General features: G+C 38.7%; 2 protein-coding genes across 2 annotated transcripts; one reads left to right on the top strand and one right to left on the bottom strand.

Moving 5' to 3' along the window:
* Positions 1 to 792: 792 nt before the first annotated feature.
* ids (iduronate 2-sulfatase) lies at positions 793 to 11,744 on the bottom strand. The gene is made up of 13 exons (XM_062425358.1): positions 11,600 to 11,744; positions 10,906 to 11,042; positions 10,626 to 10,803; positions 10,302 to 10,390; positions 9,719 to 9,919; positions 6,768 to 6,938; positions 6,548 to 6,674; positions 5,753 to 5,923; positions 5,230 to 5,336; positions 4,036 to 4,152; positions 3,458 to 3,568; positions 3,119 to 3,244; positions 793 to 2,988 (listed from the first exon to the last, which is right to left on the bottom strand). Exons 1-13 carry the CDS (start codon positions 11,673 to 11,675, stop codon positions 2,908 to 2,910), a joined length of 1,692 nt encoding a protein of 563 aa, XP_062281342.1. The 5' UTR covers positions 11,676 to 11,744; the 3' UTR covers positions 793 to 2,907.
* A 3,664-nt stretch (positions 11,745 to 15,408) lies between these two features.
* On the top strand, positions 15,409 to 18,351 carry dcps (decapping enzyme, scavenger). The gene is made up of 6 exons (XM_062425649.1): positions 15,409 to 15,612; positions 15,899 to 16,049; positions 16,130 to 16,275; positions 16,353 to 16,466; positions 17,451 to 17,561; positions 17,687 to 18,351. Exons 1-6 carry the CDS (start codon positions 15,409 to 15,411, stop codon positions 17,951 to 17,953), a joined length of 993 nt encoding a protein of 330 aa, XP_062281633.1. The 3' UTR covers positions 17,954 to 18,351.
* The last annotated feature ends 505 nt before the right edge of the window (positions 18,352 to 18,856 follow it).

Raw genomic sequence — 18,856 nt, 5'->3', positions numbered from 1 at the left:
GATGCAGTCAAAAACAGATCATAATGAAATGTACAACTGAACCTACCGAATTCAAACTGAATATTGATGTGTTCGTCGGAGAAGTAAATGGAATACAAAGCGGAGAAGAAATTATTGAAAGAGGTGAAACTGGCAGGGGAGACATGTCAAGTGCTTCCCTGCTCTTTGAAAGATGTTTGACTTTTCATTTACAGCCTACAGACTTCACTTCTAGCATAGTTCTACACACGGTTCTGCATGATTGCTCGGGAATTGAAAATGGTAAAAAGCTCAACAGGCGTGAGACTGGATTCATACTATATTTCAAAATGCAATTACAAGGCTTTTAACGGTTTGTGTTGCCCGGACAAACAGACTCATGGAATCATGCACGAATTAGCAAAATGTTCAGGTCGGTCCAAATTCTTCCAGTGACAGAGAGCAGGCGTCTGTATTCTCTGCTCCACAGAAGAGACGACAACAGAAGGGAAGAGAGAAAACACCAAATAGACTGGCGAGGTCCCCGAGGAGCCCGCCAGCCCCCTCACTGCTCTGCAGCTTTACACTTCTGCTGCGGGTGAGCACAAAATGCATTACAACAGAGCGCGGTGGGGTGTGGGTGTGTGTGTGTGAACAGGCACTAAAGTGTACACTATATCTGCAGGACACACAGGAATAGACACAAACACTGGAGGTGGGTTGTGATCTTAAGTTACTAAAAAGCACAAAGTCAACTTCTGCTGCTGCACTTACAAAAAAAAGTTTATTTTTTTATTTTTAACAAACCAATCGAAAGCAAGACATAAATATATTAACAGTGTGTCCTTGCCAAGCTTGAGATTTGAATTATTTCTACAGCATTTATTTTTTATTTTTCCCTTCAGAAATTTGGAGCTCAGGCTTGAAAACTGCACTGATGCAACTAAGCTCATTTTCCACCGTCGGTGTCTGTAAGGACACTTTATTACTTATTGCATTCACTGCTCCAGACATGTTAAATATGTTACAGGACCCCAGGACATCAGCAAACCCCTGGAAAAACAAATCAGCTGTCACAAATGCAATGAGGTCAAATGTGGAAGACATACAGTTCTCTGGATACCTTTTAAGGTGATGATGTGGTTGGTCAGTTTTCCTATTTTGAACGCTGAGCAGATTCAATTTCTCAAGAATGCTTCAGCATGCTGGCATATGATAGCACCCCGCTGATTACATGATTCAGCTGCCTCCCATTAACATGAAGCCACAGTGCAGCCCTACAATAAAAGTTGACAGACCAAATCCCTCAATTTACTGTTGGACCTGAAATTCAAGCTGAAATTGCTTTCTTCTAAATTACCAGAGCACAAAATGTTCACGCATTGGAACAAGCAGTAAAAAAAAAACTAAATGTAGCTGCAGTCTGTTTCATTTGCATTGAATTATTATGGGTGGGCTTTTACTCACTTCATTTTGGGTCCGCAAATTGATCTGAACTGAACTGTTTACAATGAGGGAGACAAATAGCTCCGAGTGACATGGAGTGCAAATAGAAATGTCATATTGTTTAGTGCTACAGTACAAAAAATATGCAGGTCCCTTTTTAGCTGTCTGACTTCAAAGTGTAGACCACACCTGGAAACGTTCCTTAAAGCAGACTAGATGATCAATAGTACACTGAAGAGCGCTTCTTCCACACAGAGAAAAACTCATGTCACTATTAATCAAGTGAGTCAATTCTTCAGGGTTTTTTTTCAATATTCCCTTGGATGAAAAGACTTGTTGGGAAATAAGAGCTTATAAAATGTAATATTTCTTTGTGAGAGCAGTAAAGTCACAGCTAATCATAGCTATCCTTCAGGAGTTCATGCTAAAATAAAGACTACTGGGTTCAGCTGGACAGCTGTGTGGTGTGAATTAAATGTTTAAATATCTAGCTCAATAGTTTGGGTGGAACAAATTTGCAATGAGAAAGGTTGAAAAATATAAGCTACTCTCATTTCTGTGCTAAATATGATATGAGCTAGCTGGTGATTAGCTTAGCATAAAGAGGGAAAGCAATGACAAACAGCTAGCCAAATTTGAGAAGAGCTCCACCTACAAATGCCTCAATTTTAAATTAACATATTTTTTCACACCTAATAAAACCATACTCAAGCAGAAATGTTAAAACTACATATTGTGACTCAGCAGGGAAGTACATGCTGGGTGATGTTCTGAAAACTTGTCATTGTACATTTCTGTTCTTGTACGTATTAGCCAAACAAGATAAAACATGCTACTTAGCTTAATTTAGAGTTGGTGGTTAACACATATTTTTAACTTTGGACAAAACAATGCTAGCTGTTTCCTCCTGCTAACAGTCTTTATGTTAAACTAAACACCTGCTAGCTCTAGCTTCAAATATTTGCATACAGACATCATGGTGAGATCAATCTCATCATGTAACTCTTGGAAATTGAGTGAATAAGCACATTTCCCAAAATGTCAAACTTTCTTTTCCCTACTGTAGATAATGAGAAATGTCTGACAGCTACAATTGTAGTCATTCAAAATTAGAAGGAACCTCCTCGACCCAATAATTACATGAAGGTAAATGGCAGGTGTGAAAAATCACTAATTTCTACACTGCAACCCAAACATGAACTCACATTATGGGTGAAATGTTTCGTAAGAAACTGTACAATTATTGTTTTTTTTTTTTTTTTTTAAATTCACTTTGCTTGTTGTAACTGACGTCTGCCTTCCAATTACTTCTCAACATGAACCACAGCCTGAAGAACCGAGCCTCAAAGATTAATACTGATACCAATTATTAATGAATCAAGTATAGATTATATTTTTTTTTAAAAAGAAATGTTTTTCTCCCTTTCTTTAGTGTGTTAAATTCATCTGTCTTCCCTTTGTGCTTGTCCCTGTCTGTCCATCTGTTGTGTTTCATTCTCGTCATCACGCCTTCCTTCTACTGCTTTTCATCCCTGCTGTGAGGTAGAGGAGCTGCAGCTTCATTCTCATCTGCACACTCACAGTCTGGATGGCATCCACGATCACATAAGAAGTAAACAAGTGACAAAATGAATGAGTGGAAAATAGAAAATTAAGAATCCAAATTAGCAGATAAAAAAATAACCATAACTTCAATGCTTATGTTTCTACTTACATGAGGCAGACTGGTCATTTTCCTCATTAACATACTGTGGTCAGAGTCATTATAGACATTCTTGTCCTGACCTGGGTCATTTGCTAACATGTATAACTCTCCAGCGTGGACATCAGATACGTTCACCTATATAAAGAGACAGATGGATGATAGACAAATATAATCTGTTACTGTCACTGCAAATGTCTCCAACATATTGTGCCAGACAAGACGGATGGATCCATCATACACAACTCCCCAACCCAAACTCATACATTCAGAGAGGAGGCTAACAGAAAGATAAGAGATGATTTTCATGCTGTGCAGGTGATGCTGTATGTTTACAGAGTTAATTCTTACCTGGAATGTTTTGGGGTTGAAGCCCAGCCACAGAGTGTATCTATAGTCCCAGGAGCGTAGTGAGTAACCCATGACCTTTAGGTCTTTAAGGTCAGGGAGATCCGAATTCACCTAATATAAGAATATTAAACTTTAATATCATCTTAAAACACTTTAAAAACCTTTCTGCAGTGCTGTCAAATCTGCATCTGCCAACTCATCCTGCGAGCCAGCCAATGAGCTAATGTCAGGCTGCCAAGCGGTTCCGTACGGAGATTAACCTACAGCGGACACAGCACCCATTAGGATATTTTAATTCAGAGATCTGGTGCTTATAGCTGGCAGATCTGGAACAAGCAAGCACTTGATGCAGAAAGGTCAAAGAGCAAATAACAACGAGGGTATTAACAATCGCTCACTTTTCATGCCCTTCACTAATTTAGACGATTTAAATGTAACTTCAAAATCTTCTAAAGATGAACAGCGTTACATGTTTGTAATACAAGATCTGCCGTCTTGCTGCTTGAAACAAAAAAGATAATGACTTGACCTTTAGCCAGCTCATGAATGAGTTTTACTTTGCTCTAGCACTCTAGTACCTGTGGTGCATCAGCAGGTCGAGGGTACTGGCTAAAAGATATGGCCTCCTCGTCCTCTCCTCTTTCTCTGTGTCTGAAGGTGTAGGCCAGGTTGTCTCCCTCTGTACACAGCTCCTCCTGAAAGCAAGAAAACACAGCAGAGAACCAAAGAAAATAAATGTCAGAGTCAATTGGATCACAGATTCACGTCAGGCATGTTTGGACCAGTTTATCGAGTGTTTACTTCTTGATTCATTTTGTTGAGCTGTGTTAATACAATACCATTTCAGCTAACTGCATCAATATGCCAGAAACATCTCAGTTCTGTTGTGTGGTGCAATTTATAAGGAATCAGAATGTCATCTGAAGTACACGAACAACATCAAAACATGTTTTTAACTAAAGACCAAAGAAAGTTGATTACTAAAGTCTACCATGTTTAATCATTGTTAGAGATTTAAATTCAAGTTTGGTTACTGGTTAAATTAAAGTTGGCTACTGATGACACACCAAGTGGTACTGTATCCCATTTCCTAGTTAAAGATTTCAACCCCAACCCCTTTTGACTCTGTTTTGAGATCCACTACCAATGGAGAGCACTTCAAAACAAGTGGTAGTGCCAAGGGAAGGGAATTGGGACTGGGCCTAAGTCTACAGGTATGCTAGCACCACCATGAGACTTTGCACTAAATGCTAACATCAGCATACAAACATGCCAGCAGTGACAATGCTGACATGCTAATGTTTAGCAACTACTGTATAATGTTTATGATACATTACAGTTAACATGTTAACATTTGCTTATTAACAAAAAGGTATTCTGTCAAAAAGGTATAAAAGTTATAACAGTTTATCCTGATCAGAACATTAATATCTAAAGAATTTCATGGCAATCCACCCAATAGTTGAGACATTTCACTCAAAACCACAAATGTCAAGCTGTTGTGACGATACATGAAAAATCAAAGGATCACAAAAATCAATAGCATTTATCCTTTGGGGAACATGTCTTTAGTTTAGGCCAAAGCAGTGGAACCAACCTACGCTGCCATTCCTAGAGGTATACCATGAGTGTGGCTAACGAAAAATTCAACAGTAAACTTTACAACTGTGGTTGAGACAAAAATCAAGTGTTCTGTAGAAGCATGAGTCATGAAGTGACTTCCCCCTGAAAGCTATTAAGATTCAAAAAATTGAGTTATTACACCAATATACCTCAAAAGAAACTTCAGGACAAGGTTCAGGAGATCTCAGGCCAGCCATGTGGGAGACGGTGGGAAAAACATCCACCAGCTCCACAACGTTTCTTATAATTCTGTAATCTAAAAAAAAGAAAGCGGTCAGCCAGTTAGACAAATTCTTACACACAGGCACTGAAAGCAAAACAGTCAAGATATCTAATGTGACTCGACACCCTGCACTTACATTTCATCATCATTGCACCATTTGCATTTGAAGTAAAAACTGTCCGGAGGCAAAAAATCAAAGTGTATCCCTGTCTAAACACTTTTAAAGCTGAAGTATATATCAAAGACTTCATTAAAGTCAAGTTGGCATATTAATACATTTTTTAACAAGGTTCATACAAGCAATTATGACCAAAAATTTTAATTCAAACCTGAGCTTCCTTTTGTCGCTTGATAAACATGGTGTGTTTAAGTCAGGAAGAGAATTGCACATTTCATGTTATCACTAGTGATTAATAGTTGTCGGTGGTGGTGGTGGTAGGGGGGCTTACTCTTAAAGCTGGGCTCTGATTTCCTTAAGACATCAATAAAGGGAAAAGTAGCCCCTTCCAGCGAGCCATGGACTGCAGTGACACCGGGAACGTAGAAGATCATAGGGACACGTGTAGCCACGTCAAAATTTGAATATTTTGCCCATTCGCCGTGCTCACCCAACGACCAACCTGCAACATACACAAAGATGGAGAAAGAGGGATCAATAAGGATGTCACTGTGTTGACAGTTTGTACTGAAACAGATGAAACAAAGGACTGAATGAACATAACACAGATGATGTTTTAGATGTTTAGATGTTTCCTGATGTTTTAACAGCCATCTTAAATTTGACAATGCTGGTGTTTGGCTGAGCTTTACAGAGTATATATCATGGAAAAGATTCATTCCAGCATCCTCTACTGAAGGAGACATTAAAAGAAATTGAGTTTCCAAGTCACAAAGTAAAAAAAAAAAGAAAAAAGAGGGAAGTAGTGCAGAGGAGAGCTGGGCTTTTTAGATGAGAGCAAAATTGTGGAACAAGTTGGTATCACAATATGCTGTTACAACACTGCCATCTGGTGGTGAAACACAAACACAGGCAAAAACAACCAGATGTCTGTAATATCTACTCAACAATCCTTGATAAACACTCAACTTCCTAAAATATGTGCATTGAGAAGCTGATAAGTGACAGTTGAGCTTTTTTGTCACACTAAATATTGAGGAAAAAGTGTTTTAACTACAAAAATTAATCACAAGCAGACTTAAGTCAATAGCCATTCCCAGTTTTTTCAAAGCATGGGTCTACTAACCGTGATCTGAGGTGAACACCACCAAGGTGCTGTCAGCCAGTCCCAGCTCATCAATAGCGCCCAGCAGCCGTCCAACCTGAGCGTCCATATAAGACACAGCAGCGTAGTAGTGCTGACGGATACGCAGCTGGAAGACAATGACACGCAATAGTATTAGCATTTCTTTCAACGAGTAGCAACATAGTGACCAAACTGTAAATGATGAGCAATCACTTCATACTTGGAAGTCTTTAGGGACTGGTCCGTAGGGGAAGCTAATGTTGAGTTTTTGGACGTCGTCTCTCTTCCTCACATCCATAAAGGGGTTGTAGGCGACAGGTGGAAGGAGTTTGGGAACATCAGGGTAGGGGGCCAGAGTCATTTGATCGATGGGATATAGGCTCAGGTACTCCTGTAATATAAAACACACCATGGAGGATTCGCATTATGACAAAACAGATTTTTTTCTGGCCCTTTACTATTATTTGTATGCAAATTTGTTTGGCCTGCTTGCCCAAAATTTTAAGACCTAGTGTCAAAGAATCATGACATTTTTGATCCAACCTAAATTTTGAGCTTACCATTACTCCTTGCCTCTGTAAATCTTCTATAGTTCAGATCCAGAACTGTGCAGGATGGCTTGATAAAAGATTTCTCAACAATAGCTCTGTCACATATAGGACTGATATTATGATCATATCTGACAGTACTTTAAAAAGCTGTTGTGCCCGCTGACCTCTAGGAGCCTCATCATCTCAAAAACCAATGTTTTCTTTATCTGGATTTTATATGCTTTATTTTGTTGGAAGTACAGATAATTCTACTTTATGCCTTCTTTTTAATCTCCTTTCCTCTGTAAAGCACCTTAACTTCAAAACTTACTATTATACTAAAAGTACTATGACATGGCAGATGACATTACATTGAAATTACCATCTGTTTCCATGGATTTTAAGTACAATTTTTAAAATACCTTAAAACAAAGACCGATAAATTGGAGAATTTCTGCATTATTTTCTCTCTTTATTTTTTACACAGAGGACAGTTTCAGCATTTTTGTTGAGACAATATTATTACCCTCATTGTACTGTAAAAACATTACTTCACTGTTATCCTATTATCCACACTAAGATATTGCCTCATTATTACCTCTAATTACCAAACTGTCTGTCAGATACAATTTAGTAAAGATTATTAAGAATTAACAGTACACAGGAATCACCTTCTCATGACCAATAACATGGTAAGTTGATGGCTTTTCAAAGGAGATGAGTTTTGACCCCCTGCAGACATCCTCAGATGTTTTCAGATCAATGTGCTTTCATCTTTGCAGAAACCTTTTTTTCACGTTGGTATTTAATTTGGCTCTATTCTCTCTCTGTATGTGTCCACATGATATGGGAGAAAAATCATGTGTTGCATACATCACATGCTGACAGAAGAGAGCTGCCTTGACCTTTTCCCTCTTTTCATCTCTCAACTTATACTTTGTGGGAAACCTCAGACATTCGTCTCTGCTTCATCACCTTCTGCTCTCATTCAGTATCCACTTCATCATGCTCTCCTCCTCCTCCATGCCAATTTGAGTCCTCCTCATGGATCAATCCTCATTAAATTCACTTCACATACAGTATGTACCTCCCTCTACCAGCATCCAGTGGTTTCCTTTATTATATTCCTAGGTTTTAGCACATGCAGCATTACATCAATACATCCATCTCCTTGATAAATGCAACTTTGGGATTCTATTTCATTAAAAAAAAACTCAACTAAGCCATTTTTAAAACCTCACTGTTGGTATCTACTTCGTGAGAAACTGGTGAATTTTCAGTCTCCTCGTATCCTCTCCTCCTCCTCCTCCATGTTAACACATTTATTTGCAGTTCTTGGTCTCCTGAAAATTATGGCGGTGTGTTTGTCCAGGATTTCTGTCTGTTTGTCCACAACAAGGACGTTAAAGGAAAACTGCCTCCTGCATTATGATGTCCACTTTCCACTCTACATACTCAGCCTGAAAGTAACTACTCATTTAGAGTTTGGAGTTTGAGTGTGTAATGTATACTAGAGCCTGAATACTGGATTTTTGGGGTCGATACCAATAATAGGGAGTACAAAAATTCCAATATTGATAAATTGTCCGATAATGTATACATAAACACACTTTTTTGAGGTTAACACTTGTCATAGACTGTAAAATATCATGCCTCCATGTTATGGAGTTGTTACAGTCTAACAATAAACTAGACATAAAATGCACTGGAACAATAAACCTCACCCAGAATTGAATAAGTATAACGAATTTAAAAAAAAAAAACAGAACATAAACGATCAAATACACATAAGATGCTGCCAATATAACTTTAAAACTTTTAAAAATATTGGCACATATCATTATATACACAGATATCAATTAAACTGATATACCAATATCAGCTGATAATACCAGCTGACTGATATATCCGGCTCTAACCAGTGAGAGAACAACAAAGCCTTCCTGTCATCTTCATGCATGAGCATTACTGTAATTCCACAAGTTATGTCCTGTTAAGTGTTTGGAGTTTGTATAACTAAGATGTTCACTCCATGGCTCTGCAGACCCATCAGTTAAGGTTCAAAAGCACATTTCACAGCATTATCAAGTCATGTAGGTTTTATTAGACATGCTTGACCGCTGATCTTCACTAGACACGAACTCTAAGCTGAGACAGGAATCAGCTGTGGTAAGACGGCGTTTGAGTGTTTTATCAGATGAATAAAAAACTCCTGGGAAGAAAATGAATTGTCCTAGCCTGTAATAAACACATGAAGGTTTCTCCAGACACTAACAAATAATCAAAATTAATATTACATAACAGCAAGCAGCTCGTGTTGGAACTAGTTCACTTGACAAGGAAACAAATGTATTAGATTAGCATATCTGAAACAGTGTGAATGAGATTTAATCTGCCAAACAACCTTTGGTAATGAATGAATTTTTGTTAGACAGAAACAAATCTATCAAATCAACACTTATTTTACAGTCGTGTGAGTTAATAATGTTATCAAATCATATGTTGCCTGTAGATTAAGTAGTCAGTATGACAGCCACCTGCAGGTTTTCACAATCTAACTATCTTGATTTAGCGCCATCTAAGCATGTATGTACATTATATTTCAAGCAGGAGTTGAATGCTTATACATTAGGTCATGTACCTCTGGTATCCTGAAGGGAATGTGCGGTTTGTGAAAGCCCACAGCCAGGAAGAAAGGAGCCTCATCGTTGACGCGAGTCTTCAGTAACCTCACCGCCTCGTCTGCGCTCTCCATGTCGGGGAGGGTTCCCCCAGGCTGCTCGGTCACGTTCACAGCACACAGTAAGTTGGCGTGCAGTTTGCCGTCCTCTCCTTTACACATCTGGAAATAAAGTTTTTATACAGAAAGGTTATAATCTTGCAGTGTTTTATTTTTTTAAATTTTTTTTTAAATGCAGTCAGTCAGGATGTGCCTCTACAGCATTAGACTTAGGAGGTACGGTAACAAAACTGCAAATTGATGAGAGGATTTTCTGTAATGGGAAGTTGAGATAAATGGGAACAGTTGCTGGCACACACTGGCAAACTGGGGAAGTGATTAGTACCACAAGATCTTACAGTCCCTTCTGGTACAGCAGGGAGAGCTGGGGATGTGAGATATTGCCATTGATGGAAAAAATGTGCTGTTTTGGGTGTGTGAAGTCAAACGCATACAAAGCTACTTTATGAGGTGAAATGGATGAAAAGGTCTTTCTGTCTTGTACCTTTTCTTTCTCAAATCTGAATGAAGCAGGATGGTAGGCAGGGAGCGACCAGCTGTATGGGTAGTCATCAGTGTGGTTAGAGGCGATGCCTATAGACAGAAAAACAAAACAACTGTTGTTACCACCAAACAATCTGACTGAAACATGTCAAGACATTTTCTCAGTAGACACAGCACATTCCTGCAGATCTCATCATTAACCAGCAGTACATCTGTGCTTCTTGTTGCAGTTTATTTCCACATTCAGTATCACTTCCTAAATCTGCACTTGTTTGTGAAACTTATGCTGTAAATTCTTATTGAAGTTTCATATTTATAATCTCACCTGGGTGAAACACCTTGCCCACAGACATGGTGAAGTACCCTCTAGATTTAAAGTACTGTGGCAGAGTTGTGTAATTTCCAGAGTGGACTCTCCAGTAGGACTTGAAGTCGTAGAGCCTGGTTGTGTCTGGTCTGCGGCTGGTTAGCATCGATGTACGACTGGGAGCACACACCGCTTGCTGAAAAAGAGAGAGAGGGAGAGAGAGAAAGTTGAGTTTACAAAATCCAATTTTCACACACAGACTGAGCTGTTATCATAGTTATTCAAAACGCTGACTGACCTGTGCATATGCATTGAGAAAAACTTGGCTTTTGGATGCCAGTTGATCAATGTTTGGTGATTTTACCACCGAGTCCCCATAGCAGCCCAGCGATGTCCGCAGATCATCTGCCATGATGAAAAGCACATTTCTCCTATCTGAAATTAAAGATAATCACAGTGGGTGAATTCATGTTTCTCTCTGCTTGAAGAGAACCACTAGAAATGAGTTTAATAATAGTTTTCACACAGCTGCAAAGAAAATTGTGAGAAATTAAATAGAATGGGGGTAAATTTTTCAGAACATAAACAGTAGGCTCTGTTCATTACAATACACAGACAGGAAAAACACCACAAAATAAAGCTCAACAGAAGCTAACAGGTTTCACTTCCAGCTTTTAACAGCTTCAACACAGCTAACCTATAAATACAGCTATGAACAGGCTCCATTAACCAGTGAATTTAACGATAAAAACAACTTAACATTAGCAAATAATATCTACAGCCACAAAATAAACTGAATAACGAGCACTCGTTAGCTGCTAATGAGCTAATTTATTAGATTAACTGTTTAAACAGAGAACACAAAGTCTAAACTATGATACGACATCTAGTCTGAAAAGTATTAAAATGCTAAAAACTCCTCACATAATGGCATTTTCACAAGTCCTGCTTACTAATTGTTCATTTCCGACAGTAAATAAAGTGCAACTCACGTCTTCTGGCAGCAGCAGACATAGTCAGTGTTTGAAGACTCAGCAGCAGAAGACATATCTGAGCAGATATGTACATTTTGGTGTGGCGCCAATCAAAAGAGACACGATAACTTTAAATAAAGTTAAGATAAAAGTGCAGCTCGCATCTCCTCTCAGTCCCTGCCGTCTTCACCGACTCAAAACAACTCAGCGTGCTGTTGTCACTGTTAAATAACTTCCTGATGAGCGCGTCACCAGACTGCTACGTTTTCATTGGTCCGCTCAGCAGGTGCCCCGCCCCAAAGCGGAAATCATATTAGTTAATTGATTTGTCAATCATTTTGATACTTAGTGGGTCTGGTCTAATTACTGCAGGTGGTACAGGTTTTTGTCCTAAGTAAGTGTTTTTAAAGGAGTTTTTCTTTATCCAAGTTGAGTGTCTAAGGATAGAGTGTGTTTGTTCAGATTATAAATCTCTGGGGAAAAAAATATATTTTTTTTAATCAATAATATTGAACTAACTAGAAATACAGTTAGTTTTGTGTCAACTTGGTAGTTTTATATATTCTGAGGTCTTCCATGTTGCTTGTGTTGTACATAGTTAGTATAAGTGTTTGTATAAGTAGCTATTAGGAAAAAAAACATGATTATACATGACAATGAATAAACAACAGGTAGGCTACACTGCTGCCTCAGACATGATGTTCCTTCTTCCTTATGTTCATTTTCATTAAGTCAAAAATGTCAGTAATATAAAGTACTATAAGACAGACACATTATGCACATATCTGCATTATTACACACATAGAGGCAATGATTTCTAAATAATGTTGTTTACTCTATCTGCTGCTGCAGTCCAGATATCCTCTTCTATGGATTATATCCAATATAACGAGTCGAGACCCTACTATCCTGTTTTATCTGATTTGAAGAATAACTTAAGACTTCCCTTAAAGGGATTTAAGTCACAATGTTACAATGTTGACCTAGGGAAAAAGCCAAAGCCTATTGCACTTACAATACACAAAAGTAATATAATGACTGATCACATTTGTTTTCTCGAGCACAGTTTCTCCACGAGAACACAGCTACCCCCTCCAGTGGTGTTTTCCCCAATGGTATTGTGGATGTCCAGTTTTCCTATATTAAAGGGCTTTGAGGCATGGCATGGATATTACTTTTAAATGTGGTAGCACTGTGTGTGTTGGTGGATTTTTTCAAGGTGCATGTGATGTATATGGCGCTGTATTGTATTAACATTAAATGTAGGTGTTTGAGAATATACTTGACATTTAAATAGCAAAAAAAAAAAGAATAAGGCCATAAAGCCTTCTGTTTAAGCCTGTTTAAGGGAAGTACAGAATCATACTCTTTATGTTTTTCAGGTGGATCTTTTTGGCCTTTCAACAATGCTGAGATGCCTCTAGAGGTGAATAGGATCATGTACCATCTGCCAGTCCACCCAGATGACCAGGAAGAAGAGGAAGAGACTGATGCTGGTGTGGATGATGAGGATGGGATTCAGGAGGCTGCGGGTCTGGCTGAGCCTTATGGAGGTAATAGAGACTGTGAAACGGATGGGGGTCAAGATTGGCTTGACTGACCAAATATGAGCATCTCAGGAGCTCCAGCTCTTCCCCAGCTGATCGTTTAACTTTTCCTCATGCTAAACCATACACTTTTTTTTAACGTTAATCCTTTTCCTGAAAACACAAAGTCGTAAAATGTCCTATTAAAAATGGATTGTTTCAAACAAACGTGAACAAAACCTTTAAAGCTCACAGTAATAGAAAGCATACTGGACATTTATTGGAAGATTTCAAAACAAACATCTTAACATCTGGCAGTGGACGTGTTTTGGACACAACTAATGAAGAATAAGGACATGTTGCATCTGATATTGGCACTGATGCACTTATTGATGATGCTGCTGAATCTGTAGAAGATGACTTTGATGGTTTACTAATGACTTGCATCATTATTACTGTGTATGCAGACAGTTCTGTGTGTTTCCTAGTTAACATAAATAGGAGAATGAGGAGTGCAAAATTCAACAGGATCAAGAGGCCAAGGAGATGGCAATGAATTTCATTTGGATAGAGACTGGGTGCTGAAGAGCTAAAGAAAAAGCAGAAGAAGAGAGCTTACTGAGAATACACTGTCTGTCTTCCAAATCAAAGATAGATGTTGATATATAGATAGAAGTGAGTCAAATCTGTCGTTATTTCTACCGGTTTTCAGCAGTGTTAATCCAGAGGATAGTGATGATTGTGTGACTGGAATGAATCCATGCTCTAAGTGTGTGTTTTGGCAGGAGAGTTGAATAAACAGTAGAAAAAAGACCCAATCAAAATCATGATGACACTGGCAGAGCGGCTGGCAGTTCAGTAGAATGATGAAAAGGTGCCACCAAAGGTTTGCAGAGGATCAGTGAGAACGTTCTGGCATTTTTAATGCTGTGTTGTAGAACCACTTATCCTTTTTCTCTACAGGTGTACTAGTTCAAAAGAAGGTTGACATGCACCCAAACTTTAACAAGAGCGTTGAGGAAACACCTGAACTCTGATCAAGCGTTACTATTTAAAGGGAGGCACTGTTAGAGAGGAGATGAAGGTAAATTAAATGTAATCATGTACACTGTTGAAACGGATTCATTCCCTCAAATTAATTCAATCAAACCTTGTCCATATGGCTAAGTGTACAAGATGTTACAAAAGTTACAAAAATATAGATATATATATACTTATCTTCTCTAATCTTACTCTGAGTGACACACTGTATGTCACACCTGTTTATCCATGTATCACTTACGTAACTTATACCCATTAATTTTCATCAATATTACTCATACAGTTCCAGGGTCCAAAATTAACACCCAACACCAAATATGGGTAAATTGTGGTCACTGAATCACAGTTTCAGGCCATATGAATGTGTTGATGCACCTTTATGGCAAAAAGACGGTAATTTTTGTCAGTATACCAGATGAGTACAAACATGAATTTTGGACCCTGCTTACATTGTGGTTGTGTGTGTAACTTTATATTTGTGTCCTCTTTGTCTTTTTTTAGTGCTGTTCTGTTACTGTGCATGTTTTACCTGCCAAAGGACAGCAGATAAAAATTATATATATCAATACATCATTTAATATTGTACATCACATATGAGTCTTCAGAAATAAAATAAATTCATTAACGAAATAATTAACAATTATTGAATTTCATTTTATGTGATACTTTTATTTACTTTTTCATGTTCAATTTATAATAAGCCAATTAAGTTATTAATCTCAAAAGTATTATGCTCTTTGTGTCTTTTTATTTGTGCTTTATTTTTTTACGTGGACAAAAATTATTTTATTTTATTTCTTCTTTGACTTCTGTGTATTGATGAATGTCTTATTTCACATTCCCTGACTGGTCACCTGTCAATCAAACACAAGTGTGATGTGGGAACTTGAAGCCTCCAGTGCACCAGGGGAAGGGAAAATAAGTATTTGTGATTTTAAGAATGTTAATGAGAAATTGAGAAACTTTTGTAGATAGACCATATTACACACAAATTATCATGCCATGCAGACTTCAAATCTGTAACTCTAAATGAGTTTTGGTGCATAATGTATAGATTTCATTTTACAGGTTAAACTGAGATTGAATGGTTTACTTTCTGTACCTTAACACTGCTGTAGCTCTCACTCTGCATCCAGTTGGCTAGCAAATGTTTCTTTGTTGAGGAATAGTTCAGTGCATAGTCTGGGAGGGGGTGTGGCGTACTTCCTGACACAGAGTAACCCCTCGTATTAAGCATAGACGATCTTTGTTACGTTAATCATGGCAGACACCACAGCTAAGCGTGAACCTGCCACTGTTGAAACTGATGAATTAACTCAGAAAGTGAAGAGGGCTAAAACTGACTCTGAGAACGGTCGAGGAGAAGTTGGAGATGAATTTGAAACAGATGTGCTCTCTGGTTTCCAAACCTCCGCCGTGCTGAGCGACTCTGCCCGGGAGAAAACCATCTTTATCCGGGGAAAGGTAGCTAACTAGCGGCTAGTAAACAGTTAGCCAACCTAGCCTTAATGCTAAGAGGCTTTTAACTAACTCCAGCTAAAGTTATGTAGCACAGAGTAGCTGTGCGGTGCTGTATGCATGTTATGGTTGCAAAGAAACCAATTAGACATGGTGTTTATATTGTAGAACAAATAAAGTAGCCCAACAAGTGTTTGTCTTATTATATGTGAAAGCAGAACTGTGTTATTATAAACCTGCTGGTGTTGCATTAACCAAAGCATGATTGATTAATACCCTGCATCATTCCCAGCTTGCAGATGAGGATGCTGTGGTTATCCTGGAGAAGACTCCCATCAGAGAGGACACCCTGGCTGAGCTCTTCACTGGCTCCAGGCTGAAGCTGGAGATGAGGAATGACATCTACAGCACGTACCGGCTTCAGCCTCCTCCTCACCTCAATGGTACAGCCAGGCACAAAGAAACCCACCGGTTACTAGTAGAAGTGGAAAGGTGGTTACTAACTTTAGTGTTTGATTTGCAGAGATCAAAACTACAGTGGTGTGTCCAGCCACAGAGAAGCATGTGAAGAAATACCAGCGTCAGGAGAGTTTCCTGGTAGAGGAGACGGGCGAGGACTATAAGACCATCACTCTGCCCTACATTCAGAAGCAGAGTTTTAGCGTGCAGGTCGGTACAAGTCTGGTTAACTCCTCTGGTGACATCATGATCAAAATGAATTTTTAACATCACTTTCACCCCAATAGTGGGTACACAACATCCTGGAGAAGAAGGCGGAGGCTGATCGGATAGTGTTTGAAGATCCAGACAAGGAGGTTGGCTTTGTCCTCCTGCCAGATTTCAAATGGGACCAGAAACAGGTGAGAGACTGGAATATACACAGTAGAGAGTGAGGAGACAAGGAAGGTGCAGTTCAACACAAAGCCTACACAGCCTAGTTATTTCATACATTTATACTCACACTTATACAGTTTTTCACCTGGTATGACAGTAAACTTTGCATCGACTCAACTTTGAAATCAATTAGGTAGCTGTACCCTTACAGAACAGTGAACAGAACATGACTTAAGACATAAGTGTCACAAATTTGGGACATGCATTATTTTATGATTTTAATAGAGACACATTTCTACTGTGTTGTATAGGTTTTCCTCTGGGCAACTTTCCTCCACTTTACCTTAATAAACACCTGTGCCATTCCCCAATCAGAGGTGGCGCCTTTGTGCAGCTTCTGCTACAGTCTAAAGCAAACTAACTGGTAGTACAGCTGCTAAAGTGTGTTTTTGCTGTCTTAAAACTCAACAAGATATAGAGGAAATATGATAGGGGGAACCCAACATCATGTTATTGGTATATGTGAGATGACAAATTTCCTGTAACACACTCACACAGCTTGGCAGACCACAGACACAACCTGTTGAAAAATAGAGACAGGGCTTTCAAATTCAGCTCTTTTACTTTCCTCAGGATTATTTTAATTATTGATTGACAGCTCTTTAATTTAATTGATGAATTTGTTCCGTTGTCTATAAAATGTTGAAAATGGTGAAAAGTGTATCAGACCTTCCCAGAATCAAGGTGACATCTTCAGACTGCTCTTTGTGTGCGAACAACAGTTTAAAACCCTCAAATATTCAATTTACAGAGACATAAAACAGAGAATAAAGGGAATGTTTGGCATTTTTGCTGAATAACTGACGTCAAAATGGTTAGTTTTCTGTCAGTCAGTTAATCAATGAAGGGTTTCAGGTCTAGTTCAAAGGTTTTACATTTGCTGAGAAACTATTACAGCCGATGTCCAGAACAATGAATGGTGCCTTTTTGATGTCTGTCTTCTCTTTCAGGCGGATGATTTATACCTGATTGCCATCACACATCAGAGGAACATCAAAAGTCTCAGAGATCTGACGTCAGATCATCTGCGACTGCTTCAAAACATCTTCCAGAAGGGAAAGGTGAGGTCACATGATCTGCTACTTTCCATTTTAGACAGCTAGGATAAGACATAGCTGTTTAAAAGTAGAAATGGTCCTGAAAATAATCCAGACTGAATGATAACATCTGTCTCTGTGTGACGTAGGAGGCCATCCTGCAGCGCTACAACCTGCCAGCCAGTAAGCTGAGAGTCTACCTGCACTACCAGCCCTCGTACTACCACCTCCACGTCCACTTCACCAAGCTGGGCTACGAGGCGCCGGGCTGCGGCGTGGAGCGCGCCCACTTCCTCGCAGACGTCATCCAAAACCTCCAGGCCGACCCTCAGTACTACAAAACCAGGACCCTGTACTTCCCCCTGAGGGCGGACGACGGACTGCTCAGCAAGTTTAAGGAGGCGGGGAGGCTGTGACTTCACTAAGCTCGCACTCAATCTCCATTTCTAAACTCCCGTCCAGACTGTGTGGTTTGAACTATGAGACGCAAACCCAGCATCTTTTTTTGGGGGTTAAGCTACAAACATCTCTGTTCTGATGTCGATTCATAGCTTAAATTATAACGATCCAGAACAGATTTCATTAAAGGACAATTTCACACTGTAACTGATAAGTAATCACCAAATTCTTATGCTTATTTTATACATGTTTGGATCTGTTATTTGTACATTTTTCAGTCTGGATTCCCACTAAGGTGTTTTTAATAATAATTTTGTATACTGTCCAGTTTTCATTATGAGATGAGATTGTAGGAGTGGATGTGACACCAGTGGATAAATGAATTCTCTGTTTTAACTGATGTGTTTTCTAAATGTTTTGACTGAAATAAAAGTCTTTTTTTTCCTAATCAGTCTGTCTGGTTTTGAGGGGAAAATGTGAAAAGTTTCACAGATGGATTTCTAAAGCTTGTTAAAGCAGTGAAAGCACAAACATATGTGTAACGTGCCACCGGGTCTGCAAAACTATATATATTTTGTTTGTGTGTGACCAAATTTCACTTTTTTGTCCAATCCATATCAGATTGTTGCTAAACTAAGCAATATCTTTTCAAATTTAAAATCCTGTTGAGAAACAGTAAGTGCTCACATTAATTCAGATTCAACACAAGGTGGCAGTGTTCATCCTAAACTTTCTAACCGTGCAACCACTTTTATGTAAAAATAAACAAGTCTTTAGATAGTATTCTGAGGTTTCAGTCAGTCTCTTTTATTTAAAGAGAGTTAATAGTATGTTGCATGCTGAAGGTTTACAGGTCATGTAAACACTAAGCTATAAATGTCCACCAAACTATAGTTTACCCGTCAGCCTACATACCTCTG

Source organism: Scomber scombrus, chromosome 9 (assembly GCF_963691925.1).
Source record: "Scomber scombrus chromosome 9, fScoSco1.1, whole genome shotgun sequence".
Taxonomy (NCBI): Eukaryota; Metazoa; Chordata; class Actinopteri; order Scombriformes; family Scombridae; genus Scomber; species Scomber scombrus.
This window is presented reverse-complemented; position numbering and strand designations above follow the sequence as displayed.

Excerpts from the sequence above, each read along its gene's own strand:
- ids (XM_062425358.1), bottom strand. The coding sequence starts at position 11,675 with ATGTACATATCTGCTCAGATATGTCTTCTGCTGCTGAGTCTTCAAACA. Across the intron at positions 5,924-6,547 it reads GGTGTTCACCTCAGATCACG|GTTGGTCGTTGGGTGAGCAC; the intron begins GTTAGTAGACCC and ends TGTATGTTGCAG. Across the intron at positions 5,337-5,752 it reads ATCAGAGCCCAGCTTTAAGA|ATTACAGAATTATAAGAAAC; the intron begins GTAAGCCCCCCT and ends TCTTTTTTTTAG.
- dcps (XM_062425649.1), top strand. The coding sequence starts at position 15,409 with ATGGCAGACACCACAGCTAAGCGTGAACCTGCCACTGTTGAAACTGAT. Across the intron at positions 15,613-15,898 it reads CCATCTTTATCCGGGGAAAG|CTTGCAGATGAGGATGCTGT; the intron begins GTAGCTAACTAG and ends CATCATTCCCAG. Across the intron at positions 16,276-16,352 it reads AGCAGAGTTTTAGCGTGCAG|TGGGTACACAACATCCTGGA; the intron begins GTCGGTACAAGT and ends TCACCCCAATAG.